The 25,840-nt window shown below is 42.9% G+C and overlaps 1 protein-coding gene across 4 annotated transcripts in view; it reads left to right on the top strand.

Moving 5' to 3' along the window:
• ANKRD44 (ankyrin repeat domain 44) overlaps positions 1 to 25,840 on the top strand; it is a 232,672-nt gene that overhangs the window by 39,146 nt on the left and 167,686 nt on the right. For all 4 annotated transcript variants that reach the window (XM_073633150.1, XM_073633149.1, XM_073633148.1 and 1 more), the window contains exon 2: positions 21,183 to 21,266. In XM_073633150.1, coding sequence (XP_073489251.1) covers positions 21,183 to 21,266 — 84 coding nt within the window. The remainder of the gene's footprint in view (positions 1 to 21,182; positions 21,267 to 25,840) is intronic.

Below are 25,840 nucleotides of genomic sequence, written 5' to 3'. Positions count from 1 at the left end.
ATCTTTTAAAGAGGCAAGCTCCAATTCTGAAAGAGGGAAAATTCTTCCGAAAGGGACTTTGACCCCCGGGGAGAAGCTCAATCGGGCAATCATAGGGCCGGTCGGGAGGAAGAGTCTCTGCCCCCTTTTTGCTGAACACATCTAAGAAGTCGTCGTGATACACAACTGGTACAAATTGGCAAGCTTCAGCATCAGAGTCCAAGCACAGCAGGGATGGTGGATCACATGAGAACTCCTGTAAGCAGGGTTGCAAGCAGTAGGGAGAGTGGAACTTGACCTCCCCTGTGGCCCAGTTGAGAAGAGGGTTATGTGCTTGTAGCCACGGCAAGCCAAGGATAATAGGAAACAGGGGGGGGGGGGGGGTGCTATGGCATCCAGGCATAACAGTTCTTTATGGTTATCAGCCATGATGACAGATAATGGCATAGTTTCTTGTTTGACTAGTCCAGATTTGATTGCAGACTCTGTCTCTGGGATAGTATTGCCCCGACTGCTGTTTCTGATGCATCTACTTCCAACACATATGGTAAGGCTGGGTCAGGGTGCCTTAGAACTGATGCAGATGTAAACAGCTTCTTAAGGGACTCGAAAGCAGCCTGAACTTTGGGGGACCATCGAAACCGGATGCCTTGCTTGGTCAGTTGCGTAATGGGAGAGATGATGCCTGAAAATACCCTGAAGAACTTCTGATAAAAATTTGCGATCCCGACAAAGCATTGAATGCCTTTCTTGTCTACCGGGGTTGGCCAGTCCAGAATGACAGTGACTTTTTGGGGATCCATTTTAATACCCTTAGTAGAGGTTAGAGATGGCTAAAGACACTGGTGAACAAGTCCAGAACAGACGTGGATACAGAAGCAGAGTCAGGTGCAGGCAGGTTCAGCAACAGGCTGGCAGTGAGGTAGCAAAAGGAGCAGGCAGGAGCGTAGTTAGAGACAAGCCGGGGTTGGATGCAGGCAGATAGCAGGAATAGTCAGGGACAAGCCGGGTAAGTCAACTGGAACAGGTACAGGCAAATGGATAACAGGAATAACGGGGAACGCTGTAGACTAGACAGCACTGATCCTGGGGAACGAGTCAGTTTAAATAGTCCGTTTAGCACCAAGAACTGTTACAGGGTGTGCGCGCGTGCACGCGCACACGCAGCCCTTCTCATGCAGCACAGGGGATCTTCTATGCCCCCCTAGCCCCCCCATGCGGACGTCCATGGGTACCTACAGAATAAGGCTTACTTGTAGGTACAAGTACGAAAAAAGAGTTTACTTCCACTTTAAAGCCCAACTCCAGGAAGAATAAAAGTCCTAAAAAGAAAGCAGTTAACCCTTACAGTGTGGGTGCAGTTCTATTGCCTCACCCAAAAACACTTACTTGAGTCCTGCCACCGATCCAGCCCAGCTCATCTCTCTTCCTGGTCTTACAGGAGTCACTAACGGCAACGGAAGCCACAAAGTCCTACTGCTGTCACTCAAACTCCTGTGAGGAGGGAGAGGGGGCATGGTTTGCTGGCACTGTGTGTGTCTATGGAGGCACTCAGCCCGACTCAGGAGTGCACCCGCATGGGTGCCCTCATAGCAAATGGCTTGCCAAGGGGGCACTTGGAGGAAGAAGGAGTGGACAGTGCTGACAGAGAACTTCCAGAAGAGGAGGTAAGGGACCACTCTGTGCATGATCGTTGCAAAGAGCAGGTAAGTATAACCTTTTTTTTTTACTTTAATTAAAAAGGTGTTAGCCTTTAATATCACTTGAATTATAATCTGCAGTGTGCAGACACAGAGCAATGTAGACAGCTTTCAACTACCTGCAAATTACATTTCCTTATCATGCTCTGCAGCTCAAACTTACTGTGTTTTTGTAATGTGTTATCATTTTTATTTGTATTGGTACTTGTCCAAATTTTATTTACATATGATAAATTAGTTTCCCATTTCTATTACAGCTGCTGATACTATACAGCCAGACATCCGATCGTTAATAACAAAAGTGAACGTGATTTTGAACCATCTGTGTTGTCTTATGTAATAGCTTACAATTTTAAATAGTACAAACATTATACAGATTATAGGTTATGATCATTCAAATTCTAAACTTTCACATGGCCGTCAGGATTGTATGGTATTTATGTATTATATTTCTGTATTACTGAACGTTTCTTATGCATTCAAAACTGAACAAGGTTGGAGGATGTGGTGTTTTACAGCACAGGAAATATCACTTGACTTGTGCAAGAACTGTTTTTTTTTTTGCTATTTGTGGCTTTTAACTTGTGCACATGAAAACAAAATTGGACTGAAAATAATATGTATTACCACCAAGTAAATGACCCATTCACAGCAAACAGCTGCAGATACAATAAACTTTGATCGATCAGAACATGGGCGTTCAGTCTGGATCCATCTCATTTTTTTCAAATGAATCCAGACTGAAGCACAATGTACGTGTCTATGGCCAGGCGGATGTAAATGGATGTTTTTGTTAGTTGTTAAAGAAACTAATCATAGCTGACAATGGTATAAACAAAAAAATATGTTTCTTGCCTAAAAATGGACATAAACAGAATGAATGTAAATGGAAAAACACACAGCTATGTCTGTTTGAGGTCTCATTTACATGGGCATACCTATGCGTACACCTGTGTGAAGGGCTATCTATTCCCGCATGCATGGGACCACACAGATGTCAAATCAGGACAAGCAGCTGTGCCACGTAGCATAGATACTCCTGTGTAAATGAGGCGTAGGAAAACAGACCTGACCAGACATAGGTGTGGGTGAATGTGAATGTACAGATTGGAATTAGTTACCATTTTTCATCCAAAAACAGACAGATGAAAAACAGACAAATGGAGCACCCATGTGAAAGGACCCTTGCCAGTTACCATGGGTTCAATGACTATTTTGTGGTGCAGTGCCTTGTGTAAACATGTGCTAACTGAAATGAATGGGCTGGCCACACATCACAACATCTAAAAAAACAGACATGCAAATGGTAGTGTGTTACCAAGCACTGCATTTTTCTTGCACATGATTGAGTATTCAAAGTAAATGCGTATTCACCTTGATTGCTAAGCTAAACATTTACTTTGTACATCAACACCAATGCAATGTACAACATCCAGGTTGAGAAAGTTTTACTAAACTGACTAATAATACACAGAAAATATGGGAACAGTGGTGCCTAATAAGTTAGAAAAAAAAGCATTAATTGAATTTGTAAATAACTTTGAAACACTTTATACAAATAGAATAATGTGAGTGTCATCATAAAGAGGGACACAGTTGTAGGATAAAATTAGTAACCTACAGCTACAATGACACTTTAGTGCCACCAATGCTGTAGGTTACTATTCTTTTAAAATGGCAAAAGGACAGAGAGTATTTTGGGACTTCAAATATACCCAAGTGTACACACCTACCATGCAAAAAGAAAAATTATCCTATATTATACAGTTTGTATAAAAATCATTTTTTATTACATACAATATAAAAACATATTATTGTCTGTGAAATACATTATAAAGATAAGCACATTAAATCTTCTGAGAAGGTCAATGCATTTTGCGGATCATCCCCTTTATCAGGACCAACAGAATTGGGTGTATTGAAAACAAGTAAATCACAGACAGTTAAAAACAGGATGGATGCAATATAGCTGCTTCCCTGGAAGGAGGGGTGAGAAATACTACCTCTGATCTTTGCACAAGGTATTGTCTGGCTCACCCAATTGGATATCACTGGTTCCATCTGACCTTGATTCATACCTAATTACTTTGATCAGAGTGGTCCCACTAGGACACTGATTTATTTGTCATCTGTTCCTCTCTTATATTTTAGGCCTAATGAGCTCTGCATTTTTTAAATACCCACTTCAATCCACTTGGACTCCAACCCTAACCAGAGACAACATTTTATTTACATCAGACTAGATTTTGGCTTGCTCTGGTCTATGTTTATGTGCTTGAGGGTTGTCTTCCCATGAGCCGGCAGGCTGTCCGAGACCTTCAATTTCTCCTTCCACAAAGCATTGAGCACACTATATTGCATCCATCCTGGATTTGTTTTTAACTGTCTGTGTATCAGGGAAGAAACAGGTACCAGCCTTGCCAGTATCGCCACCTTCCTGCGCGCATGCGTGGCAAAACGGCGCTTTGGCGCATACGTGTGCACAATCCGACTGACCCGGATTGACCCTGACCTGCTCTGATCTCCTCCTGCACTTGACCCTCGGCTCGGCTTACTGACTTTGCTACCAGTCTCCTGTGTTTGACCCTCAGCCTGCTTACGGACTTTGCTACCAGTCTTCTGTGCTTGACCCTCAGCCTGCTTACGGACTTTGCTACCAGTCTCCTGTGCTTGACCCTCAGTCTGCTCATGGACTTTGCTACCAGTCTCCTGTACAAGACCCCTCAGCCTGTTTAAAGACTTGCTACCATCCACCTGTGTTCGACCCTCGGCCTGCTGTTGGACTCTGCTATTTCATCTACCTCATTGGGCTCCAGTGTCTACCAGTCCCTGCACAGCTGCCAGCTTCCCGATGACCAAGATCTGCCCAGTCTGCTGGTGCCTCGTGCCTTTTTGTGCCCTTCACCCTCTACCACCACCAGGGGTGGAATGTGCTTAGTCGCAAGAGAGAACCACTCTCAGCATCTCGGCCTTGGTGAGTACATCCGTGACAGTATAAACCAGCCATGTCCGAGGCCGACAGAGAGCGTTTTTCTGGTGATCGAAAGAAATTCAGGGTATTCAAGAGCGCCTGTTCTCTGTATCTGGCCCTCTGACCCAGAACTTTCTCCTCAGAAGTTGTGAAGGTGGGATTCATTATCTCCTTATTGTCCGAAGAACCGCAAGCCTGGGCCCATATCCTTATGGAACAGAGGAGCCCTATATTAAATTCAGTGGACCCCTTCTTTGAATCTATGGCCCAACTGTACGACGACAGTCAGCGCACTGCCACAGCCGAAGCCATCCTACACGCCCTCTCCCAAGGGAAAAGACCAGTGGAAGACTACACTGTCGAGTTCCGTAAATGGTGGGCTGATACAGGATGGAACAAAGCCGCCCATAAGTACCAGTACCTTCAGGGTCTTTCTGAGGCTCTTAAGTATATGTTGGCTCAGGTTGAGACTCCTACCACTTTGGAAGATTCAATTCAATTGGCCATTAAGCTGGGCAGGCGCATGCGGGAACGGCGCTTTGAGCGCTTTCAGTCCTCCCGACCCACCTGGATGCTACCTGAGCCTTCCCCAGTTCACCCTCCATTCCCGGCTCCTCTTGTTGTCTCCGCTCCAGAGAGTGAACCTATGCAATTAGGACTGGTCCGGTCTCCACTCACCCCTGATGAAAGACAACGGAGATGGCAAGCCAACTTGTGTCTGTCTTGTGGGGGAGCAGGACACTATTCATGCAACTGTCCCGTGAGACCCAGTAAGTCACGCTCTCAATATGTTATGAACTATCAAGTCAATGGTCCTGCTCAAACTCACGTCATCCTCCCTGTCTCCCTACAGGTAGTGGAAGAAGAAATCCGGCTACTGGCCATAATTGATTCCCGTGCTTGCAGTTGTTTCCTAGATGCATCTTTGGCTCAAAGACTACACATTCCTCTCCAAAGCAAGAAACAAAGCCTCCAGGTCCATTTGACTGATGGGTCCCTACCCTGCTCAGGACCTGTCACACAAGAGACTAGTCCCATCCTTACCATCACGGACTCCAGCCACCAGGAGTTCTTATTCTTTGACATTATCTGTTCCCCTATGTTTCCCATTATCTTGGGACTTCCATGGCTGCAAGCTCATGATCCCCAAATTAACTGGAGTAAGAAAGAGATTTCCTTCTCCTCGGCTTACTGCTCCCAGCACTGTTTTATTCCAGTTCCAGCCTCCTACTTGACCGTACAACCAGTACCTGATAATCTCCAGCATGTTCCTCCAGTGTATCTCGAATTCAGAGACATTTTTGATAAGAAAAAAAGCTGATTGTCTGCCAACACACCGGTCTTACGACTGCCGCATTGAACTTTTACCCGGCTCTGAAATCCCCTTTGGTCGTATATTCCCGTTATCTGAGACTGAGTTGGAAGCCCTCCGGGTATTCATTGATGAGAAATTGGAGAAGGGCTTCATCCGTCCATCCTCTTCGCCGGCTGGAGCCGGTATTTTCTTTGTTGAAGAAAAGGACGGCTCCCTAAGACCTTGCGTAGATTACAGAGAGCTCAATAAAATAACCATTAAAAACCGGTTCCTGCTTATTCCAGAGCTGTTCCATAATTTTCGAACCGCCCGAATCTTTCCCAAATTGGACCTACGAGGCGCTTACAATCTCATCCAGATTCATGCTGGTGACGAGTGGAAAACCGCCTTGGTGATGCCGTTTAGGCTGTGCAACCCCCCGGCCACCTTTCAACATCTGGTAAATGACATTTTCCGAGAATACCTCGATAACTTTGTAATCGTCTACCTGGACAATATCCTCATCTTTTCTGCTACCCTTGAACTGCATCAAGCTCATGTAAAGAAAGTTCTCACAATCCTCAGAAAACATAGACTTTACCTTAAGGTGGAAAAATGTGAGTTTGAAAAGACTGTTGTCCAGTTTCTAGGGTTCATCATTTCTACCGAAGGAGTCGCAATGGACCCACAAAAAGTCAGAGCAATCCATGGCCGGCCCCTGCGGATAAAAAAGGAGTTCAGCGGTTATAGGCTTCGCCAACTTCTATCGAAGATTTATTAAAGGATTCTCGTCTATTATGTCACCCATCACCCAGTTGACCCGCCGACAGAACCCTTTCAACATCTGGTAAATGACATTTTCCGAGAATACCTTGATAACTTTGTAATCGTCTACCTGGAAGATATCCTCATCTTTTCTGCTACCCTTGAACTGCATCAAGCTCATGTAAAGAAAGTTCTCACAATCCTCAGAAAACATGGACTTTACCTTAAGGCGGAAAAATGTGAGTTTGAAAAGACTGTTGTCCAGTTTCTAGGGTTCATCATTTCTACCGAAGGGGTCGCAATGGACCCACAAAAAGTCAGAGCAATCCAGGAATGGCCGGCCCCTGCGGATAAAAAAGGAGTTCATCGGTTATAGGCTTCGCCAACTTCTATCGAACATTTAATAAAGGATTCTCGTCTATTATCTCACCCATCACCCAGGTGACCCGCCAACAGAACCGTTTCCAGTGGTCCCAGGAAGCCCAAGAAGTCTTCAACGAATTAAAGACACAGTTTATCTCTGCACCAATTCTGCAGCATCCGGTCCCGGCTCTACCTTTCGTATTAAAAGTTGACGCCTCAGAGACAGCTACAGGAGCTATTCTGTCCCAAAGACGGGGTCCCAACGCCCTCCTTTATCCAGTAGCCTTTGCATCTCGGAAGCTAAGTCCCCCTTAAAAGAACAACGATGTAGGTGACCGAGAGTTGTTGGCCATCAAATTCGCCTTGGAAGAATGTAGATATCTGCTGGAGGGTGCTTCCCATCCTATCATGATTTTCACGGACCACAAGAACCTGGAGTACCTCAGGACAGCCAAACGCCTAAGACCCCAACAAGCCCGGTGGGCACTTTTTTCTCCAGGTTCAACTTTCACATCTTATATAGACCCGGTTCCAAGAATGGGAAAGCGGACGCACGCTCCCGGATGTTCATGGAGTCTCCTCAGATAACGGAACCTAGCACCATCCTATCCCCGCAAAATTTTTGTCTCCTTACCCTGTCTGATCTAAGAGCTGCCATCAAACGGGCTTCCAGCCACTGTACTGAGCCGGAGGTGTCTTCTTTAGAGAAACGGGACGACTTGATTTGGGCTCGGAATAACATTTTTGTCCCACTGGAAGTAAGACCTCTAATCTTAGAGACTTTCCACGACCATAAACTGGCAGGTCACTTCAGAGTACAAAAGACCTCTGAATTAATATCCCGTTTCTTTGGTGGCCTGGTTGGAGGCGGGATTGTAAAGACTATGTTTCTTCATGCATCTCCTGTCAGCGCAACAAGGGGTCGAATGCCAAATATTGGGGTCTGTTGAGACTTCTGCCCATCCCAAAATGGCCATGGAAGGAAGTCTCTATGAACTTTATCGTTGACTTGCCACTCTCTTAAGGGTTCACCACCATTTTGGTCATTGTCGATCGCCTCTGAAAATGGCACACTTTTTACCCATGGTGGGCATTCCCTCTGCCCTGGATACAGCAATACATTTATTAAAGAAGTAGTGAGGCTTCACGGGGTACCCGATAGTATTGTCTCTGATAGAGGCTTCCAATTCACCTCCAAGTTTTGGAAGGAGCTCTGCAAATCACTGGAAATCAAGGTTTGTCTTTCTCCTGCATACCATCCCCAAAGTAACGGCCAGACAGAGAGGACAAATCAAACTTTAGAGCAATACCTTCGCTGTTTCTGTTCCTGCTCCCAGGATGATTGGTCTTCTCTTCTGCCCTATTCGGAATTTGCCTATAACAATTCCATATACACAGCATTATGACAAGGGAAGAAAGGGAAACCCAGCCTTCAAGGTAGGAGATGAGGTTTGGCTATCCGCCACCAATCTCAGACTACCTTGCTCTTCACGGAAATTGGGCCTGAGATTCATCGGCCCTTTCAAGATTAAAATAATTGTGAATCCTGTGGCTTTTGAATTAGCCTTACCCGGTTCCTACAGGATACACCCTGTGTTTCATGCGCTTTTTTTTCAGTCCTTTTTCAGGAAGAGAAGAACCACCTCCTCCTCCAGTTGAAATTGATGGCGAAAACGAGTTTGAGGTGGAGGCTATAATGGAATGTAGGAAGAAGGGTAGAAAACTCCAGTACCTGATAAAATGGAAAGGCTACCCCCCTGAAGATAATTTTTGGGAACCTTCAGGTAACTTGCATGCTCAACATTTGATCCAAGCCTTTCACAAGAAACACCCAGAATTACTGACCAGATTGGGCGTCCAGAGGCTGCCCCTCGGGGGGGGGGGGGTCTGGCACTGTTAGGGAAGAAACAGGAACCAGCCTTGCCAGTATCGCCGCCTTGCTGCGCACATGCATGGCAGAGCGGCGCTTCGGCTCATACGCGTGCGCAATCCAACGGAACGGCGCACTGGCGCTCTCATAACATGAGTTTCTTTGCTGGCCTATAAAAGGCTGCTCAGCTCCATGTTCTAATTGCTGGTTTATCTCTAAGCTTCTTGTGTTCCTTGCCTCTTTATCTTGCCTTGTGATTACCCGTTGTGACCCGGATTGACCCTGACCTGCTCTGATCTCCTTCTGCACCTGACCCTCGGCTCGGCTTATGGACTTTGCTACCAGTCTCCTGTGTTTGACCCTCAGCCTGCTTACGGACTTTGCTACCAATCTCCTGTGCTTGATCCTCAGCCTGCTTACGGACTTTGCTACCAGTCTCCTGTGCTTGACCCTCAGCCTGCTTACGGACTTTGCTACCAGTCTCCTGTGCTTGACCCTCAGCCTGCTTATGAACTTTGCTACCAGTCTCCTGTGCTTGACCCTCAGCCTGCTAACGAACTTTGCTACCAGTCTCCTGTGCTTGACCCTCAGCCTGCTCAAGGACTTTGCTACCAGTCTCCTATACGAGACCCCTCAGCCTGTTTAAAGGCTTGCTACCGGTCACCTGTGTTTGACCCTCGGTCTGCTGTTGGACTCTGCTATTTCATCTACCTCATTGGGATCCAGTGTCTACCAGTCCCTGCACAGCTGCCAGCTTCCCGGTGACCTTCACGCAAGATCTGCCCAGCCTGCTGGTGCCTCGTGCCTCTTTGTGCCCTTCACCCTCTGTACCACAACCAGGGGTGGAGTGCGCTTAGTCGCAAGAGAGAACCACTCTCAGCATCTCGGCCTCGGTAAGTACATTCATGACATTGTGATTTACTTGTTTTCAATCCAATTCTGTTGGTCCTGATAAAGGGGATGATCCACGAAACGCGTTGACCTTCTCAGAAGATTTAATGCGCTTATCTTTGTAATGTATTACATAGACAATAATATGTGTTTTTATATTGTATGTAATAAAAAAGGATTTTTATACAAACTGTATGATATAGGATATTTTTTTTTTGCATGGTAAGTGTGCACACTGGGATATATTTAAAGTCCTAAAATACTCTCTGTCCTTTTGCTACTATATTGAGATGATACCCCAGTGTTCACACATTTTAGGTTTACTGTACTCTTTCCCACAAACATAAACTCGAAGCATAATCTTTTAAAATGATCTTTGTTTATATTGAGATAAAAAAAATAACTTTTTTTTGCATATGGGAAATCAAATAAACCCTGGAAGTCAAAACTAGGGCTGGTTCTGCATCAAAAACGTATGCACAGTGTTTTCCATGTATTCCAATGGCCCTAGTTTACACCTTTGCAGTGCGTTCTAGTGCAGTCAACAAAAGTAAGGAAAGCAGCAAAACGCATGGAAAATGCACCGGAATGCACCGGAACACCTGAAACGCACTAGAAATGCACCAGAATTCATACGTTCTGAAAAAGGAACCCTGGAATGCATCAAAAATGCATCGCAAAACACAAAAAAACGTGTGTAACATGCATGAACCGGTGCTGAAGGAAAGCATTGTTTTTTCATCAATTATAATTTCTATATCATAAGAAATAACTTATAGTAGTTGGTCATATCATATAAAAGAGCTAGTCGCAGTCAACATAAGGTATAATTAGCAGTAGTTGGCCACATTCAGCTGAGTTTTTTCTATTACATATTATATGTGTATTGCCCTAATTGTCTCGTCACCGGCTCCACTACAAAATCTCCAGGTGCTGGTCCAACCAGTACTCTGGAAAATCAATCAGAAAAGGAAATGAATCACAAAACTCTGAGCCGACATGCTTTCAGCGGTTGAAACATTAGAGGTGAAAAGTAGCAGGGGTCACTTCTGACATGTTTTGTAATAAACAGCATTTTTTAAAGACTATTTGAAAAATCACTTTCAGGTCAAAACCTGTCAGTGGTGACCCCTGCTACTATTTATTAAATAAACGTTGGCACAGCCCTGAGTGTAGTGCACTTTAAAAAAAAAAAAAAAGAAAGAGCTTTACTTCCTGCTTCTTTAAATGGGCCTCTAAGCGTAGATTAAAGCGCTTACTTTTCTTTTTTTTTTTGTTTACAAAAGTTTTATTTGGAAGTTCAAGTAAACAATCATTAAGTATATTTGCATAGTGTGTTTAACAATTATATAAATTGTATCATAATAAAGAAATATAACAGTAAGTTATCAACATGGTAGTAAAATTATTAACAAATTGCTTTTACAGGGATGATATGCGGTATAATACAATAGAAAAATATATAGTTATAGAGAAATAATATAATATCACAGTGAGTTTTTACATAGGGTTCCAATAAGACCACTTTCTTTTGTGAATGTGAATTGTATCGTTTAGAGTATGGTATATCCATTCAGAGAGTTTAAGTGATTCCATTCTATTAATTACTTGTTGCCAGGGTAGTGTATCAGATTTCCAGTTATAGGCTATCATCCATTGTATAGAACTGCACAAGGAGTGGAATAGTCTCATACAGGGAGAGGGAATGTTTGGTATGTTGGCGTACAGTAAGCATATCTGAGGGGTGGGTATAATTTTTTGATTAGAGGAGTTTTCTATTATCTCAATGGCTTTGCGCCAAATTTGATTAAGATGTCTGCAACCCCAAAATGTATGTAAAAGAGTACCCGGTTCTGAGCATCCCCTGAAACAGTTTGGAGAGATGGATGGGTAGTATATGTGAATTTTGGAAGGGGTTAGGTACCATCTGGAAAAAATTTTTATTGGGGTTTCTCTAAAAGAAATTGCTTTATTACTTTTGCGGAGATTATCTGACATGGAGGTCCAATCTTCTATATTAAGTACGACATCCATGTCTGTCTCCCAATGAAGCATCGGTGTGGATTTATCTGGCAATCCAAAATCTCTAAGATAATTATATAGTCTTGAGATGAGGCCTCTGTCTCTGGGAGATGAGATACATATTTGTTCAAATGTAGTGTGAGTGGGGTGTGTGGTGAGTGTAAAATATTTGGCATAGAAGTTTTTAATTAGATGGTAATGATGGAGTTCGGTAGTGGGTAGGCCATGTTGAAGGGATCTAAGTGTGGTGAGATTTATGTTGATCCAAGGGGAGAAGGATTGGCTATTGTTATAAGCATATGGAAATCTAGGGTCACCTAGAAAGGAAGCTAATGGTGGGATGTCAGATGAGAGCTTGAATGTATCTTTACACTTATTCCATATTTGATAGAATTGAGCAATGATAGTATTATATTTAACAAGTTTGTTGTATGAGGTGCAATTAGACCACAATATTCCCTGTAGGTGTAACGGGAATATAGAGATGGTTTCGAATTGTTTCCAAGGTAATTCATTGGTAGGTGTGAACCATTGGGTAAGTTGTATTAATCTGGCGGCAAGGTAATAAAGCCATAAATTAGGAAGGCCTAAGCCTCCTGCTGATTGAGGTCTATGCATGAGGGTATAGCTAAATCTGGGTCTTCTTTCCGCCCATATACATTTATTAATTTCTCTTTGAAGGGAAATCAATTTGGATTTTGGAACATTAATTGGTAGGGCACGGAAATAATATAGGAGTTTAGGAAGGATCGTCATTTTAATGGCGCATATTCTGCCCAGGAATGATATGTGAAAAGAAGACCAAGATTTTAAAAGGGTTGTGATCTGCGAAAATAGTGGGATATAATTGGATTTATACAAGAGGTTATGTGATGAGGGGATTGTGATACCTAGATATTTAAATGACTGAGGACACCATACAGATGGGAAATTTTTTGAAATTGAGAATTGCGTTTCTTGGGTATAATTAATTGGTAGAGCAGAACATTTGTTGGTATTAATTTTAAGTCCTGAAATAGCGTGGAAAGATTGGAGTTCTTTAAGGAGAGATGGGATAGAAGTAAGGGGTTCTGTGAGAAAAATAAGTGCATCATCAGCGTATAAACTGAGTTTGAAGACCTTATTTCCTTTAGTGTATTCTTTAATATCAATGCTGTTTCTAATTTTGTGGGCTAGGGGTTCAATTGCGAGGGCGAATAATAGTGGCGATAAGGGGCAACCTTGTCTAGTACCTCTACTAAGGAGGAAGAATTCAGAGATATGTCCAGGGATTTTGATTCTGGTTTGAGGGGAGTGGTAGAGCGCGTTAAATCCTTGCAGGAATTTATCTGAGATTCCATATTTGGGCAATAGAAAGTTGAGGTAAGACCAGCTAACGCTGTCAAACGCTTTATGGATATCTAAACTAAGGAGACATACTTGGCGGGAGTGTATCTTTGCATCTTGTATAATATTAGTAACTAATCTAACATTATCGACAATCTGTCGTCCTGGGATGAAGCCAGTTTGATCAATATGTATTAGATTTGTAATGACCGTAGCCAATCTGTCAGAAAGCAGTCTCCCAAAGATTTTAAGGTCATTATTAAGGACCGAGATAGGGCGATAGTTTTGGGGAAGGGAGTGGTCTTTCAGTGGTTTGGGGATAAGGGAGAGGTTAGCTAGGAGCATCTCGTCTGGGAAGTGATTGCCGTTGAGAATATGGTTAAAGAGTTTGGTCAGGTAAGGGGTCAATAAGGAGGTGAATTTTTTATAGTATGAAGAAGAGAAACCATCTGGACCAGGGGCGGTGGATGTCTTGAGGGATTTAATTATTTTGGTTATCTCCATCTCTGTACATGGAGCATTAAGGAATTCTATTTGTTGTGAGTTGAGGGTAGGTAATTGTATATCGTCTAGCCATGATTTTGTGGATTGGTTGAGAGGGGGTTGTGGACTGGAAAGGAGATCTTTGTAAAATGTGGAGAATATTTTAAGAACTTCATGAGGGTGGGTAATCATGTTACCGGTCTGATCTCTTAGTTTGTAAATATGTGGGGGTTTGTGTTCATTGTTTAGTTTTTTGGCAAACATAGTTGAAGGGGAATTACTATGAAGTAGAAACTTAGCTTTTGAAAATCTGAGGGATTTTTCTGTATTTGCGGATAAAATAAGGTCCAAAGCCTTGCGTTTGTCTTGTATTTGTTTTGTGATTTCGTGAGTTGAGTTGTGTTGTAATTTGTTATATAAAGAGTTTAGATCTTTAGTGAGACTTTTGATGTTGGAGATTCTTTCTTTATTTTTGTTTGCCGCTAGGCTGATTAGATGGCCTCGGATAACGGCTTTATGTGCTACCCAGAGTGTTGTAAGGGGAGTGTCATCTACCGCGTTTTCCATAAAATAGTTTTCAATATGTGATGTAATAGCTTGTGTTATTGATGGGTCAGTTAAAATTGAATCATTTAGTCGCCAATTGTAGGGGGAGGGCAAGAGTCCAATATGTGATGTGTCAAATGAGGTGATGCCATGGTCCGACCATGGGCAGGGATGGATAAGAGCTTTGGAGGAGTTGGCTAACAAGATGGGAGTGCAGAATATATAGTCGAGTCTGGCATAGACTTCATGGGGATGAGAGTAGTGTGTATACGCTTTGATTCCAACATTATGGGCCCTCCAAGAGTCAACCAGTTGGAATTTGTTTAGGGAGTGGTTCAATGATTTAGAAAACGCTTTGGAGGAAGATGATGTCCTGCTTCTGTCAAGGGTCGGGTGTGAGGTTAGGTTAAAGTCCCCACCCAAAATTATGTGGGAAGAGTTATATTTGTCAAGATTTTCGAAGAAGTTTATAAAAAAAGTAGATTGAGATTCATTAGGTGCATATATAGATGCTATAGTTATTGCTTTGTTATTTATTTGTCCTTTAATAATGATATAGCGGCTATCTAGATCTTTATATATATTTTGTATATCAAAGACAATGGTATTACGAATAAAAATGGCCACACCTCTAGTTTTATTATGGAATGTAGTATAATAATACTGATTATAGGTCTTGTTGAAATAGTTTGGATGATTAGTAGTAGAAAAGTGTGTTTCTTGCATAAGAATAATGTCATCCCCTAGTCTCTTATAGTGTTGGAAGGCTTTTTTCCGTTTATGGGGTGAGTTAAAACCTTGTACGTTATGTGATAATACTTTAAGGACCATTGGTTATGGGTAAAAGATGATGTTTATGAAAAGAGTCAAACTTATACATATAGAGTAGTATAAAAATATAGAGTTCTGGAGTATAATCAGAAAATATTATGTCGAGGATATTTAGGAGTTGGGGGGAGTTATGTGATGATTTTTGGTGAAACAACCTGAATTGCATATCATACCTTGAAATTATCCCGTAGTAGCAGAGATAAACATAACATTGTTTTATCTGTTGTAACTGAAAAAAAATACAATAACTTCCAATTTTGGAGAAAAATTTTCCATTGGCCTTAAGGGCGAATATAATATGTAACAACATAAAGAAATAAAAGAACATTGGGACAAGAATTTTCTTGTCACTGAAATGTAACATCATTTTTGAAGGACAAATCTGTCCTAGACCTGCAATCATGGCCAGGTGCAACATCCCTACAGGTAAGGGTGTTGCAGTTAACCGCAAAAGCAGGAGGGGGGACAATCCAGCGGCGGCGGACCACATAGGCTTTTTGATTAAACTAGCTTAAAACAGTAAGAAATTGTTACCAGGGGGTGAGTAGGTTAGGGGAGGGGAGGGGAAGGGGGGAAAGGGAGGAGGGAAGAGTAGGGGGGAGAAGGGGAGTAGTAGGAAAAAAAAAAAAAGGAGGGGGGGTGGAAGAGGTGTTATAGGTATCAAGGTTCCTTCCGTCCTTAGAGGATAGGGGTTACCGGAGATGTATGTGATACAGTTTATGAAGACAGTCGAACCGAGGAGCCCGACAGACAGTGTTGATTGGAGAATAAAAAGGAAAAAAAGAAACCAGAAAAAAAAAAAAAAAAGAGTCATTCCATTCTTCTTAGAGAGAAAAAAATATATATTTAGCACATAAACAAAAATTTCCAGTATGTGGTTAGGCGTGGGATGTATTCAGGGGGCTTGATCTTGAAATGGTTGGCGCCAACTTCTACGGTCGTTTGAATTGCGTCTGGAGGACGGTGTAGACCAAATTGGAGAGGGTCTTGGAGTTGATGGGAAATGGTTAGGGGGTTCTGGTTCCAGTAGGCCCAATTTTACGAGCAGTTCTTTGCCCTCAATAATGTTGTACACTGTGTATGTAGAACCGTTGTATGGGATAGTGAGTTTAAATGGGAAACCCCATCTATATTTTATTCTTGCCGCTTGCAGAATATTAGTGACCTCTTTCATCCTGCGTCTTCTGTCCAATGTGGCAGGGGAGATATCTGGGTAAATTTGTAGTTTTTTACCATCCAGGGCAATATTGGGCGAATTTCTCGCAGCGCGCATGATGTCCTCTTTAACCAGGAAATCCTTCATGCACATAATAATGTCTCTGGGAGGTTTATCAGAAGTGGGTTTAGGGCGTAGTGCTCTGTGTATTCTGTCGCATGTAAATGCGGAAAGCGGTTTGTCTGGGAGGAGGTTATGAAAAATCTTGGAGACTGTGGGCATGAGATCTGTGACCGATTCAGGGACTCCACGTAATCTAATGTTATGGCGTCTGTTTCTATTGTCGAGATCTTCGACTTGAGCTTGCATAAAAGCAAAGCTGTCAGCAAGTGATTCATAGTCTTTCCTTAAATCATTATGGGCTAGTGAGAGTTCGTCATGTTTTGTTTCCAAGATGTCTGTGCGACTGCCAATGCCTGCTATCTCCTGGGACAAGGCCTCAGTGGATTTGTGTACTTCTTTTTCTATCTTGTCTACCAGTTTATCAAAAATTGCAGTCAGACTGGCATCTAACTCAGCCTTGGAAAGGGGAGAGGTATACTCACAGTTCCCATTGTTAGTTGAGATATTTGGATGGATGTTTCCCCTGTGTGCTGGCACGAGAGCTGGCGCCGGCGCCATCTTGGGACATCTTCCTGCTTTGTCTGGAAGCAGCGTCAAGGAGAAAGTTTGTCAGGTTATATTGTGAGCGTTTTAAATGCCTGGATCTCTTTGTAGGCATGAGCGGGGATGTTGCCCCGGTATAGGTGCTGTTTTCGCCGCCATTTGTGCTGTTTAGCCCTGGTATTTCGAGCCTGCTGTGAGCGGGTCCGACGGAGCTTAGGCTACTCGCGTCTTCCCCTCATCGCGCCGTGCATGCGCCCCCTAAAGCGCTTACTTTTCTTGTGTCCTTTTCCTGCTTTCCTTAAAGGCACTGACGAGGTAGCTCCGTCCACACTGATGCCCCCTGGGAAGGCAGTATCATAAATGCTTTAACCACTTCCGGACCGCTGCACGCCGATATACGTCCTAACTTTGAAGAGGGATATCTTTGTTATGGCAGCAGCTAGCTGCCATAACCCTGGTATCCTCTTCTTTGGCGGGCAGTCCGGTTTCCGATAATAGTGGTCCCTACGGCGGATTCGCCGCAAGATCACTTCTATCGGCGGCAGGAGAGGGGCCCCCCTCCCACCGCTCTCCGGTGCCCTCAGCCGCTTACCGGAGCCGTCGGTAGTGGCGGAGGCGATCGGATCCTTGTCCTTGCTAGGTATGGAAGATGGCCCCCACTCATCTCCATACCATTGTAGGGCGGAAGCGACGTCAAAACGTCACTTCCGCCCATAGCTCTTAAAGGGCCATTTTTTGAAAAAAATTTTTCAAATGACAACTTTTGTTTTCTTTTTTTTTTTTTTTTTTTTTTATTGCATTTTAGTGTAAATATGAGATCTGAGGTCTTTTTGACCCCAGATCTCATATTTAAGAGGTCCTGTCATGCTTTTTTTCTATTACAAGGGATGTTTCCATTGTAATAGGAATAAAAGTAACACAAATTTTGTGTAAAAATAAAAATAAAAAGTAAAATAAATAAGGAAAAAAAATGTATTTAAATGCGTCCCGTCCCACCGAGCTCGTGTGCAGAAGCGAATGCAAATGTGAGTAGCGCCCGCATATGAAAACGGTGTTCAAACCACACATGTGAGGTTTCGCAGTGATCGGTAGGGCGAGGGCAATAATTCTAGCCCTAGACCTCCTCTGTAGCTCAAAACATGCAACCTGTAGAATTTTTTAAACTACGCCTATGGAGATTTTTAAGGGTAAAAGTTTGTCGCCATTCCACGAGCAACATGTTGGGTATCAGTTTACTCTGCGTAACATTTTTCTTTCACAATATAAATAAAAATTGGGCTAACTTTACTGTTGTCTTATTTTTTCATTAAAAAAGTGCATTTTTTCCAAAAAAAGTGCGCTTGTAAGACTGCTGCGCAAATACGGTGTGACAAAAAGTATTGCAACAACCGACATTTTATTCTCTAGGGTGTTAGAAAAAAAATGTATAATGTTTGGGGGTTCTAAGTAATTTTCTAGCAAAAAAAAACTGTTTTTAACTTGTAAACAACAAATCTAAGAAAGAGAATCGGTCCTTAAGTGGTTAAAGGGGATCCTGTAGCCAATATGTGAGTATTGTCATAGTGTGCATGTGCGAGATGAAGCACATGACATCTTTTAGCTCATTTAGCACTTTTGCCATACAACATTATATTCTTCTGTTTAAAAAAAAAAAAAAAAAGGCTTTCCCCTTTTTTCTAAAGATTATTGTAATGTCATACGACACATGCGTGAGATGAGCCACGAGTCATCATGTTACATAATTAGTCCAGTTGTGAAAGGACACAAGTTCATCCAGTTGAACCCACAACATCATGTGCTCCATCTCATGCATGCTCACTACAACGAGTGCCAGCACGGGGATTTGTGTGTGTAAACACACAAATACCTGTGATGTCAGAGGAGAGGAGACATGTCATTTGTTCCTAGTAAGTAGGAACAGCGATAGACCTCCTCTCCTACTCAGTCCTATCCCCATACAGTTAAAACACACTGTGGGAACCCCTTGATCGCCCTCTATTGTTAACCCCTTCCCTGCCAGTGACATTTACACAGTAATTAGTGCATTTTTATAGCGCTGTATAATTGTCAATGGTCCTAAAAATGTGTCAAAAGTGTTAGATCTGTCCGTCGCAATACCGCTAAAAATCGCAGATCACCGCCATTACTAGTTAAAAAAAAGAAATGAATAAAAATGCCATAAATCTTTCCCATCGTTTGTAGACGCTATAACTTTTGCACAAACCAATCAATGTACGCTTATTGCAATTTTTTTACCAAAAATATGTAGAAGAATACATATTGGCCTAAACTGATGAAGAAATTTGTTTTTGTGGGTGATATTTATTATAGCAAAAAGTAAAAAATATAGTTTTTTTTTCAAAATTGTCGCTCATTTTTTTTGTTTATAGCGCAAAAAGGCTCTGGTCAGGAAGGGGGGTAAAATCTTCTGGTGCTGAAGTGGTTAATAACATTAAGCCCTGCTTCACATTGAGCTGCGGGAATGAAGCCGATATCACAGACATCTGTGCGGGTTTCTGCATGAATGTCTATTGAAATCGCACCCCGAAATCACAAAAAGTAGTACAGAAACTACTTTTTGAAATTGGTGTGGAGCCGCAAATGCATCGTTGGACCGATTAGGACGGTGCCATTGCTGGTAATTGCCGCCAATTTGACATGTCAAAATGCACCAGTGTGAACCAAGGCTAAATTACAAAATTGCTTTTGTGGCAGTTTTATGTTTATTACATTGAATACTCAGTCAATATGAGATGTTCATGAGGTGTTCAGTGTTGCAGTTGCCTATAGTAAGAGGACATCTTTGTACAACTAATGGAAACAGATGCATGACAGTTTTAGCAGACATGTTCCTGTTCATTAAATTGAAAGCAGTATTTGTACCCTCTCTGAAAATAATCAAATGGGTGCACTTCTAGGAAGTGTATTTTTGCAGATCTCTTGACTCAGAATACTATGCCCTACCCCTATGACACTAACTAACTCCACCTTTACACTAACCCTCCCTAAAGTAAAGCGAACCCCTCTTGCACCTGGATCCTCTGCACCGAAATTGACTGTTTTACATCTATGGCTAAATCATTAATTACATGAGTAATTGGTTATTTTTACATACTATAAATACTCTTTTATTCTTTTGTATATACAGTAGGTTTAATTATTATTATTGTGTATAGAGCTTTCTATTGTTGTGTAACTGTGTTAATTATTTCATGCACCATTCAGGAAATGCAAATTACAATTTTGTTGTATGTTTTTATATAATGACAATAAAGCCAGATTGCTATTACAAGCAGTGAGAGGGGACGCAAACCCCCCCACCACCACCTCCTTCTGGGGCTCTCTCGGGCCCTCTCGCCCTACTGGGAGACCCAATCAATTAGCATCTGCCAGCTGGCCATACAGCCAAGCGAAGCCAGGACCGGCTTTGATTGGCTGTTTGTAAAAGTAAACCGGAAGCGATGGCATCACTTCCGGTTTACTTGGAAACCATCGACATCATTTTTAAAAATTGAAAGCATTTAAAAACACTGATCTTGGTGTTTTGAATGCTTTTAAGGGCAGAAGAGAGATTTGGTTTCTTATAGACCCCAGATGTCTACATAAAGAGTACCTGTCACATGTCTATTGCTGTGACAAGAATGTGTACAGCAACAAAAGTAATAAAAGTAATAAAAAAATAGCAACAGTGTAACCAAAAAAATAAAAAATGAATAAGTAAAAAAAAAAAATGTAAAGTGCCCCTGTCCCTGCAAAGGCGAACGTACATGTCAGTCCCATATGCACGCAAACAGCCATCGTCCTGCACATGTGAGGTATCACCGTGAATGTCAGATCATGGGCAGTAATTCTAGCACCAGACCTCCTGTGTAGATCTAAAGTGGTAACCTGTAAAGGCTTTTAAAGCATCGCCTATGTATAGTAAAATGCACGTTGTAGTTTGGCGGCGTTGCATGGGCGTGCGCAATTTTAAAGTGGCTGAGGTGGGACAAATTTAGATGGGGGGGGGGCAAATTTTAGTCTTGCCTAGGGCAACACAGAACCAAAATAAACCTCCGCATGTATGGCCAGCTTTACTTCCATTGTCATTCCCAGAAAACTAGGTCATTTAGGACCATGAGGTTTGAAGTAGTCATTACAACTAAGGGTTATAGTTAGATGAATTTAGCATTAAAGCTGAACTTTAAAGCTGAACTTTCATTTATTAAATCTTTAACATACTGTATTGATGTGTTGTATTTTGTTGTCTGATGTCGTTTTTTGATATATTTGTTCTTGTGGACACTGCATTAATTGTTCTTGTTTTATCCTTGCATTAGCCTCCCCTTATCCAAGCAATCTTTAATGGAGACCCTGATGAAATACGTATGCTGATTTTTAAATCAGAGGATGTGAATGCTTTGGTAAGAACTTTGTTGTAGAAATGGGCTTGTAAAAACACAGTCAGGTCTATAAAATACACCTATTTATTACCTCTTATACGGACTGCTTTTATTTTGTACATTATGGGGTCTTTTTATAGAACATTCATTGGATGAACATCACACACATTGTGTAGGCTGGATGGTATTTTTGTAATGGATTAATTTCTATCATTGTCGGTTCTATCTGGTGGCAAAAAAAATTGGTATATTTTCTCATTTGGGTAATTTAGAAAACTATACCACATTTTGGCCACTAGACGGAGCTGATGATTATAGAAATGATACCAGTTTAGAAAATACAGGGAAAATTTGTCCAGCCTGCACAATTGTGTGTGACATTCGTCCAACAAATGATTTATAAATAGAACTGTCCATCACTGACTTTCACTTCTTGTCTACTTATCACAGTCTCTGCCTGTCAGTCGTAGGCTATCATTGTGGAGCAGGGGCGGCCTGTGCATTAAGGGCGCACGGGTGCTGCCCCCTCTATCCTCGCCACCCCCCCTTTATGAATAATGGATGGATTCATGCATAGTATGAATCTATCCATGGCCGCCGCTGCCACCCCCTATTCAGGCATTTTGTGGACGCCAGGCGCCTGAATTACAGAGGCGGGGGTGTATTTTTGAAGCACCTGATTAGAACCATAAGATCTAATAGGCTTCAAAATAGGGTGGACTCAGAGTTCACCCAGATGTTTTAGAAAAGCAAATGAATATTTGCTTTTCTAACACGGAATTGCCTCTCCGCCAATCAGGAAGAGCAAGTCTGTTACCCGTATCCTGATTGGCTGAAAGGTTAGGCGATCCTATTGGACCCCTCGGAGGAGGGGAGGAGACGCACGGCGAAAGCCGCCGTGATCTTAGAAGGGAAGAGGACACGGAAGACGCTGCAAGATGCCTGTCCCCCTGCCCGATGATCCCCGAGGTGCCTGCCGATTGGGTAAGTGCCGGTGGTCCGGCAAACAGTGGCGGGGGGGATTTGAGGTACCGCAGAGGGGGTGGTTGTTTTACGCCCCCCCCCCCCAAACAAAAAAACACCAGTCGCCACTGCTGCGGAGGCATCTATCAGTCAAGGTTTTCTAGCAGTCCTGTTCAATAGAAGCCAATTTAAAATTCTGCTTCTGTTGATCTGGGAAGGCTACACACAGAATGAAATTTGGCTGGTTCCTGCTGAACCGACCAAATTTTGCTCAATGTGTACCCAGCTAAACTGTCCCTTTTAGTCAGTTGTAACAAATAACTTAAACCCTGTAATTAATGAGGATAATGAAATTCAGCTTGGGGGTCAATGATCTTTAAAACCATACTTTATTGATTAAGAATAAAAATCATATTAGCAGTAGACCATACACTGTTCTTTTTCAAACCAAGAGCAGATCCATTTTTATGTATTGAATCAGAGGTTAAAGTAGATCTAAACCCAAAAACTAAAATTTAAACTGTTTGTATAGCTAAAACTTATTTTTGGTTAGAGTAAGGAATGTTTAAAACACCTGCCAGTTTATTTTTCGTTGTACACATACCAGGCAGTTAAGGAAAATCCTACACATTTTACCCCAGAACAGGTGTCCCGTTTGGAAGACTTCCATTTACCTTTAAGGGCCAGATCACACCATATGCAGTCCAGTGCGTTTTTTTTTCTGCATCAAAAGCGCATGGAAAGTAGGTTATATGGTTTCCAATGGCATAGTTCCCACCACTGCAGTCAGTTACAGGGCATTCCAGTTCCAGCAAAAAGTACAACATTCTGCATTTTTTCCTGCTGTGGATTGTACTGGAATGTGGTAAAACACACCAGAAAACATCGAAATCGCATTAGACCCCAGTACAGTGAAAAAAAAAAGCATCCGGAAATGCATCAAAAACACACTGGAACGCATCAATAAACGCACATGCAGAAATGCATCCGGAGCAGATCCGGCCCTTATTCTGGGGACAAATCTAACATTTTGGATAGCCCTCACTTTCTGTCTTGGACAATAATCACATTCTCCCCAAAAGGGAAACAGGCAGCAATAAAATCTTCCTTATACCACCCAAAAATAAGAAAGGTAAATAAAGGTTTTGCAGAATGATATGATTTAATATGTGGAAGCATGGTGGTCCTTAGATGTGGTGGTTACATTAGTTTTCTTTTTTCAGCCTATTTGCTTCATTTTCATTTTGTGATTCTGCTACTAAAATATTTCCAGTCCTTGGATAACAATGCTCACTCATTCTTCTGTATTGGAACAGAAACAAGATAGGACTACAGAACCTGGTCTCTCTCTCTTATTCTTCATAATCTAGAGGATGGGGTACTGTAGCCCCTAGATATAGCTGAGAACAATGGGGTAGCTTTACTAAAACTGGAGCGTGCAAAATCTGGGGCAGCTGTGCATAGAAACCAATCAGCTTACAGGTTTTTTTTTTGTCAAAGCTTAATTGAACAAGCTGAAGTTAGAAACTGATTGGCTACCATGCACAGCTGCACCAGATTGTGCACACTCCAGTTTAAGTAAATCAACCTTAAGTGCCGACTCACACAGGGGCAACACGACTTCAGCGCGACTTTGCAAGGCGACTTCAACACGACTTCAACATGACTTCAGCGCGACTTTGGGCGACTTACAACACGACTTCAAGTCGCCCCCAGGACAGGCGACTTTGCCTGTGGCCAATCAGAGCTAATCAGCTCTTGTGACATACAGTACCTGCCCATGAGAATGTGTTTCGCGCTGGTTCTCAGCAACAGGGTACTGTACATCTGGCTCTCGCTGCAATAGGAAAAACACATTTTCCTATTGCAGCGAGCGCGAGAGGGAATTCCCCTCCAGGAACATACCAGGCCCTTAGGTCTGGTATGGATGTTAAGGGGAACCCCTTACGCCAAAAGAACGGAGTGGGGGTCCTCCCCAAAATCCATACCAGACCCTTATCTGAGCACGCAGCCCGGCCTGTCAGGAAAGGGGGTGGGGATGAGCGAGCGCCCCCCCCCCTGAACCGTACCAGGCCGCATGCCCTCAACATGGGGGGGGGTGGGTGCTTTGGGGAAGGGGGGCACCCTGTGGCCCCCCCACCCCAAAGCACCTTGTCCCTATGTTGATGAGGACAAGGGCCTCTTCCCAACAACCCTGGCCATTGGTTGCCGGGGTCTGCGGGAGGGTGGCTTATCGGAATCCGGGAGCCCCATCTTCTTCCGACTTCAGGGGTCTCTCCCGACTTCTCCACTGTCTCCGGCCTTTTCTTCCGGTGTCTGGTTCTTCTCCCGCTCTCCGGTTCTTCTGCCGGGCTCCTCCGCTATCTTCTGCTGTTTTGCCGCTCTCTTGCTAGCGGTGGCCCGGTCTTCTCCATCGTCTTGTTCCCTCTTCTCTTCTTCCGATGTTGACACAACACTCTCTCCCGCTGTAATGCTGTGTACGCGGTGCGCATTGACTTATATAGGCATGGGGCGTGGTCACTGGGTGATGTCACCCGGTGACCCCGCCCCTTATGACGTCACGGCCCGGGGCATGATGAGTAGTGTACATTAAGACAGCTCTCATTGACTATAATGCAATTCCCAATGTCAAGCGACTTGGGGCGACTTGAGGGCTGACAAGTCGTATCCCAAGTCGTTGTAGTGTGAACCGACCCTAAGCCTCGTACACTGATTGTTGGACGACCGAGCGTCTGATTTTTGACAAAAGGGCGTGTGCAGGATTTTGTATAGCATACTAACATTGTCGTTTGACAAACATGAAAGTAGTGACGTACTATGAGAGTATAAGGAGAAAGTTAATTTCTCAAGCGCCACCCTTTGGATTCCTTCTGCTAATTTCCTGTTAGTAGAAGTTTGGTGAGTGTTAATTCGTGACTTTCAGATCATTCCTGAGTATTTGTTCGTCAACCAGCCATGTTGTGAAATAAGAGGAGAGAACGTGCGGTTATTGGGCTAGGAGTCATTGCTTTGACCCAAGTCCTTTCCAGGAACAGGAGGAAGAGAAGTTCTTGGACCAAAAATTGGTTGCTTAATCGTGAGCAATTATGCCATATGCCTTTGCTGTGGGGGAGCTCCAGGAGGAGAATCCGGATGATTTTCGGAATTATCTCCGGATGACGGACCGCTGCTTTCACCACCTCTTGGCATTGGTGACCCCCTATATTAAGAAGCAGGACACATGTATGAAGCTTTCCATCACTCCTGAGCAAAGGCTCATAGCCACCTTGCAGTACTTGGCAACGGGTAAAAGCCTCCAGGATCTTAAATTTACTACTGGGATCCCCCCCCCAGGCTCATGGAGTCATTATTCCAGAGACCTGCTCGGCCATCATTCAAGTGCTGCAGAAGAACTATATTAGGGTAGGTTTTATCTTTAAGATCACATGCTATGTATTTCTGTTTGCTAATGGTTTTTATTTCATGTTATGATTACATAATTATCAATATTGTAATATGCTGTGAATGTCCTCTTTGTCTTCATGCATGCTGTAAGTTTTTTCCAGCTCAGCTCCTTTTTTGGTCTACATGCATATTTTTCCTACAATAAAAAATTGTGTAGAATAAAACTTCGCTATGTGTTTTTCTTCAAA

Source organism: Aquarana catesbeiana, linkage group LG06 (assembly GCF_042186555.1).
Source record: "Aquarana catesbeiana isolate 2022-GZ linkage group LG06, ASM4218655v1, whole genome shotgun sequence".
In the NCBI taxonomy this organism is placed as follows: domain Eukaryota; kingdom Metazoa; phylum Chordata; class Amphibia; order Anura; family Ranidae; genus Aquarana; species Aquarana catesbeiana.
The sequence above is the reverse complement of the archived record's forward strand: the minus strand, read 5'-3'. Positions and strand labels throughout refer to the sequence as shown.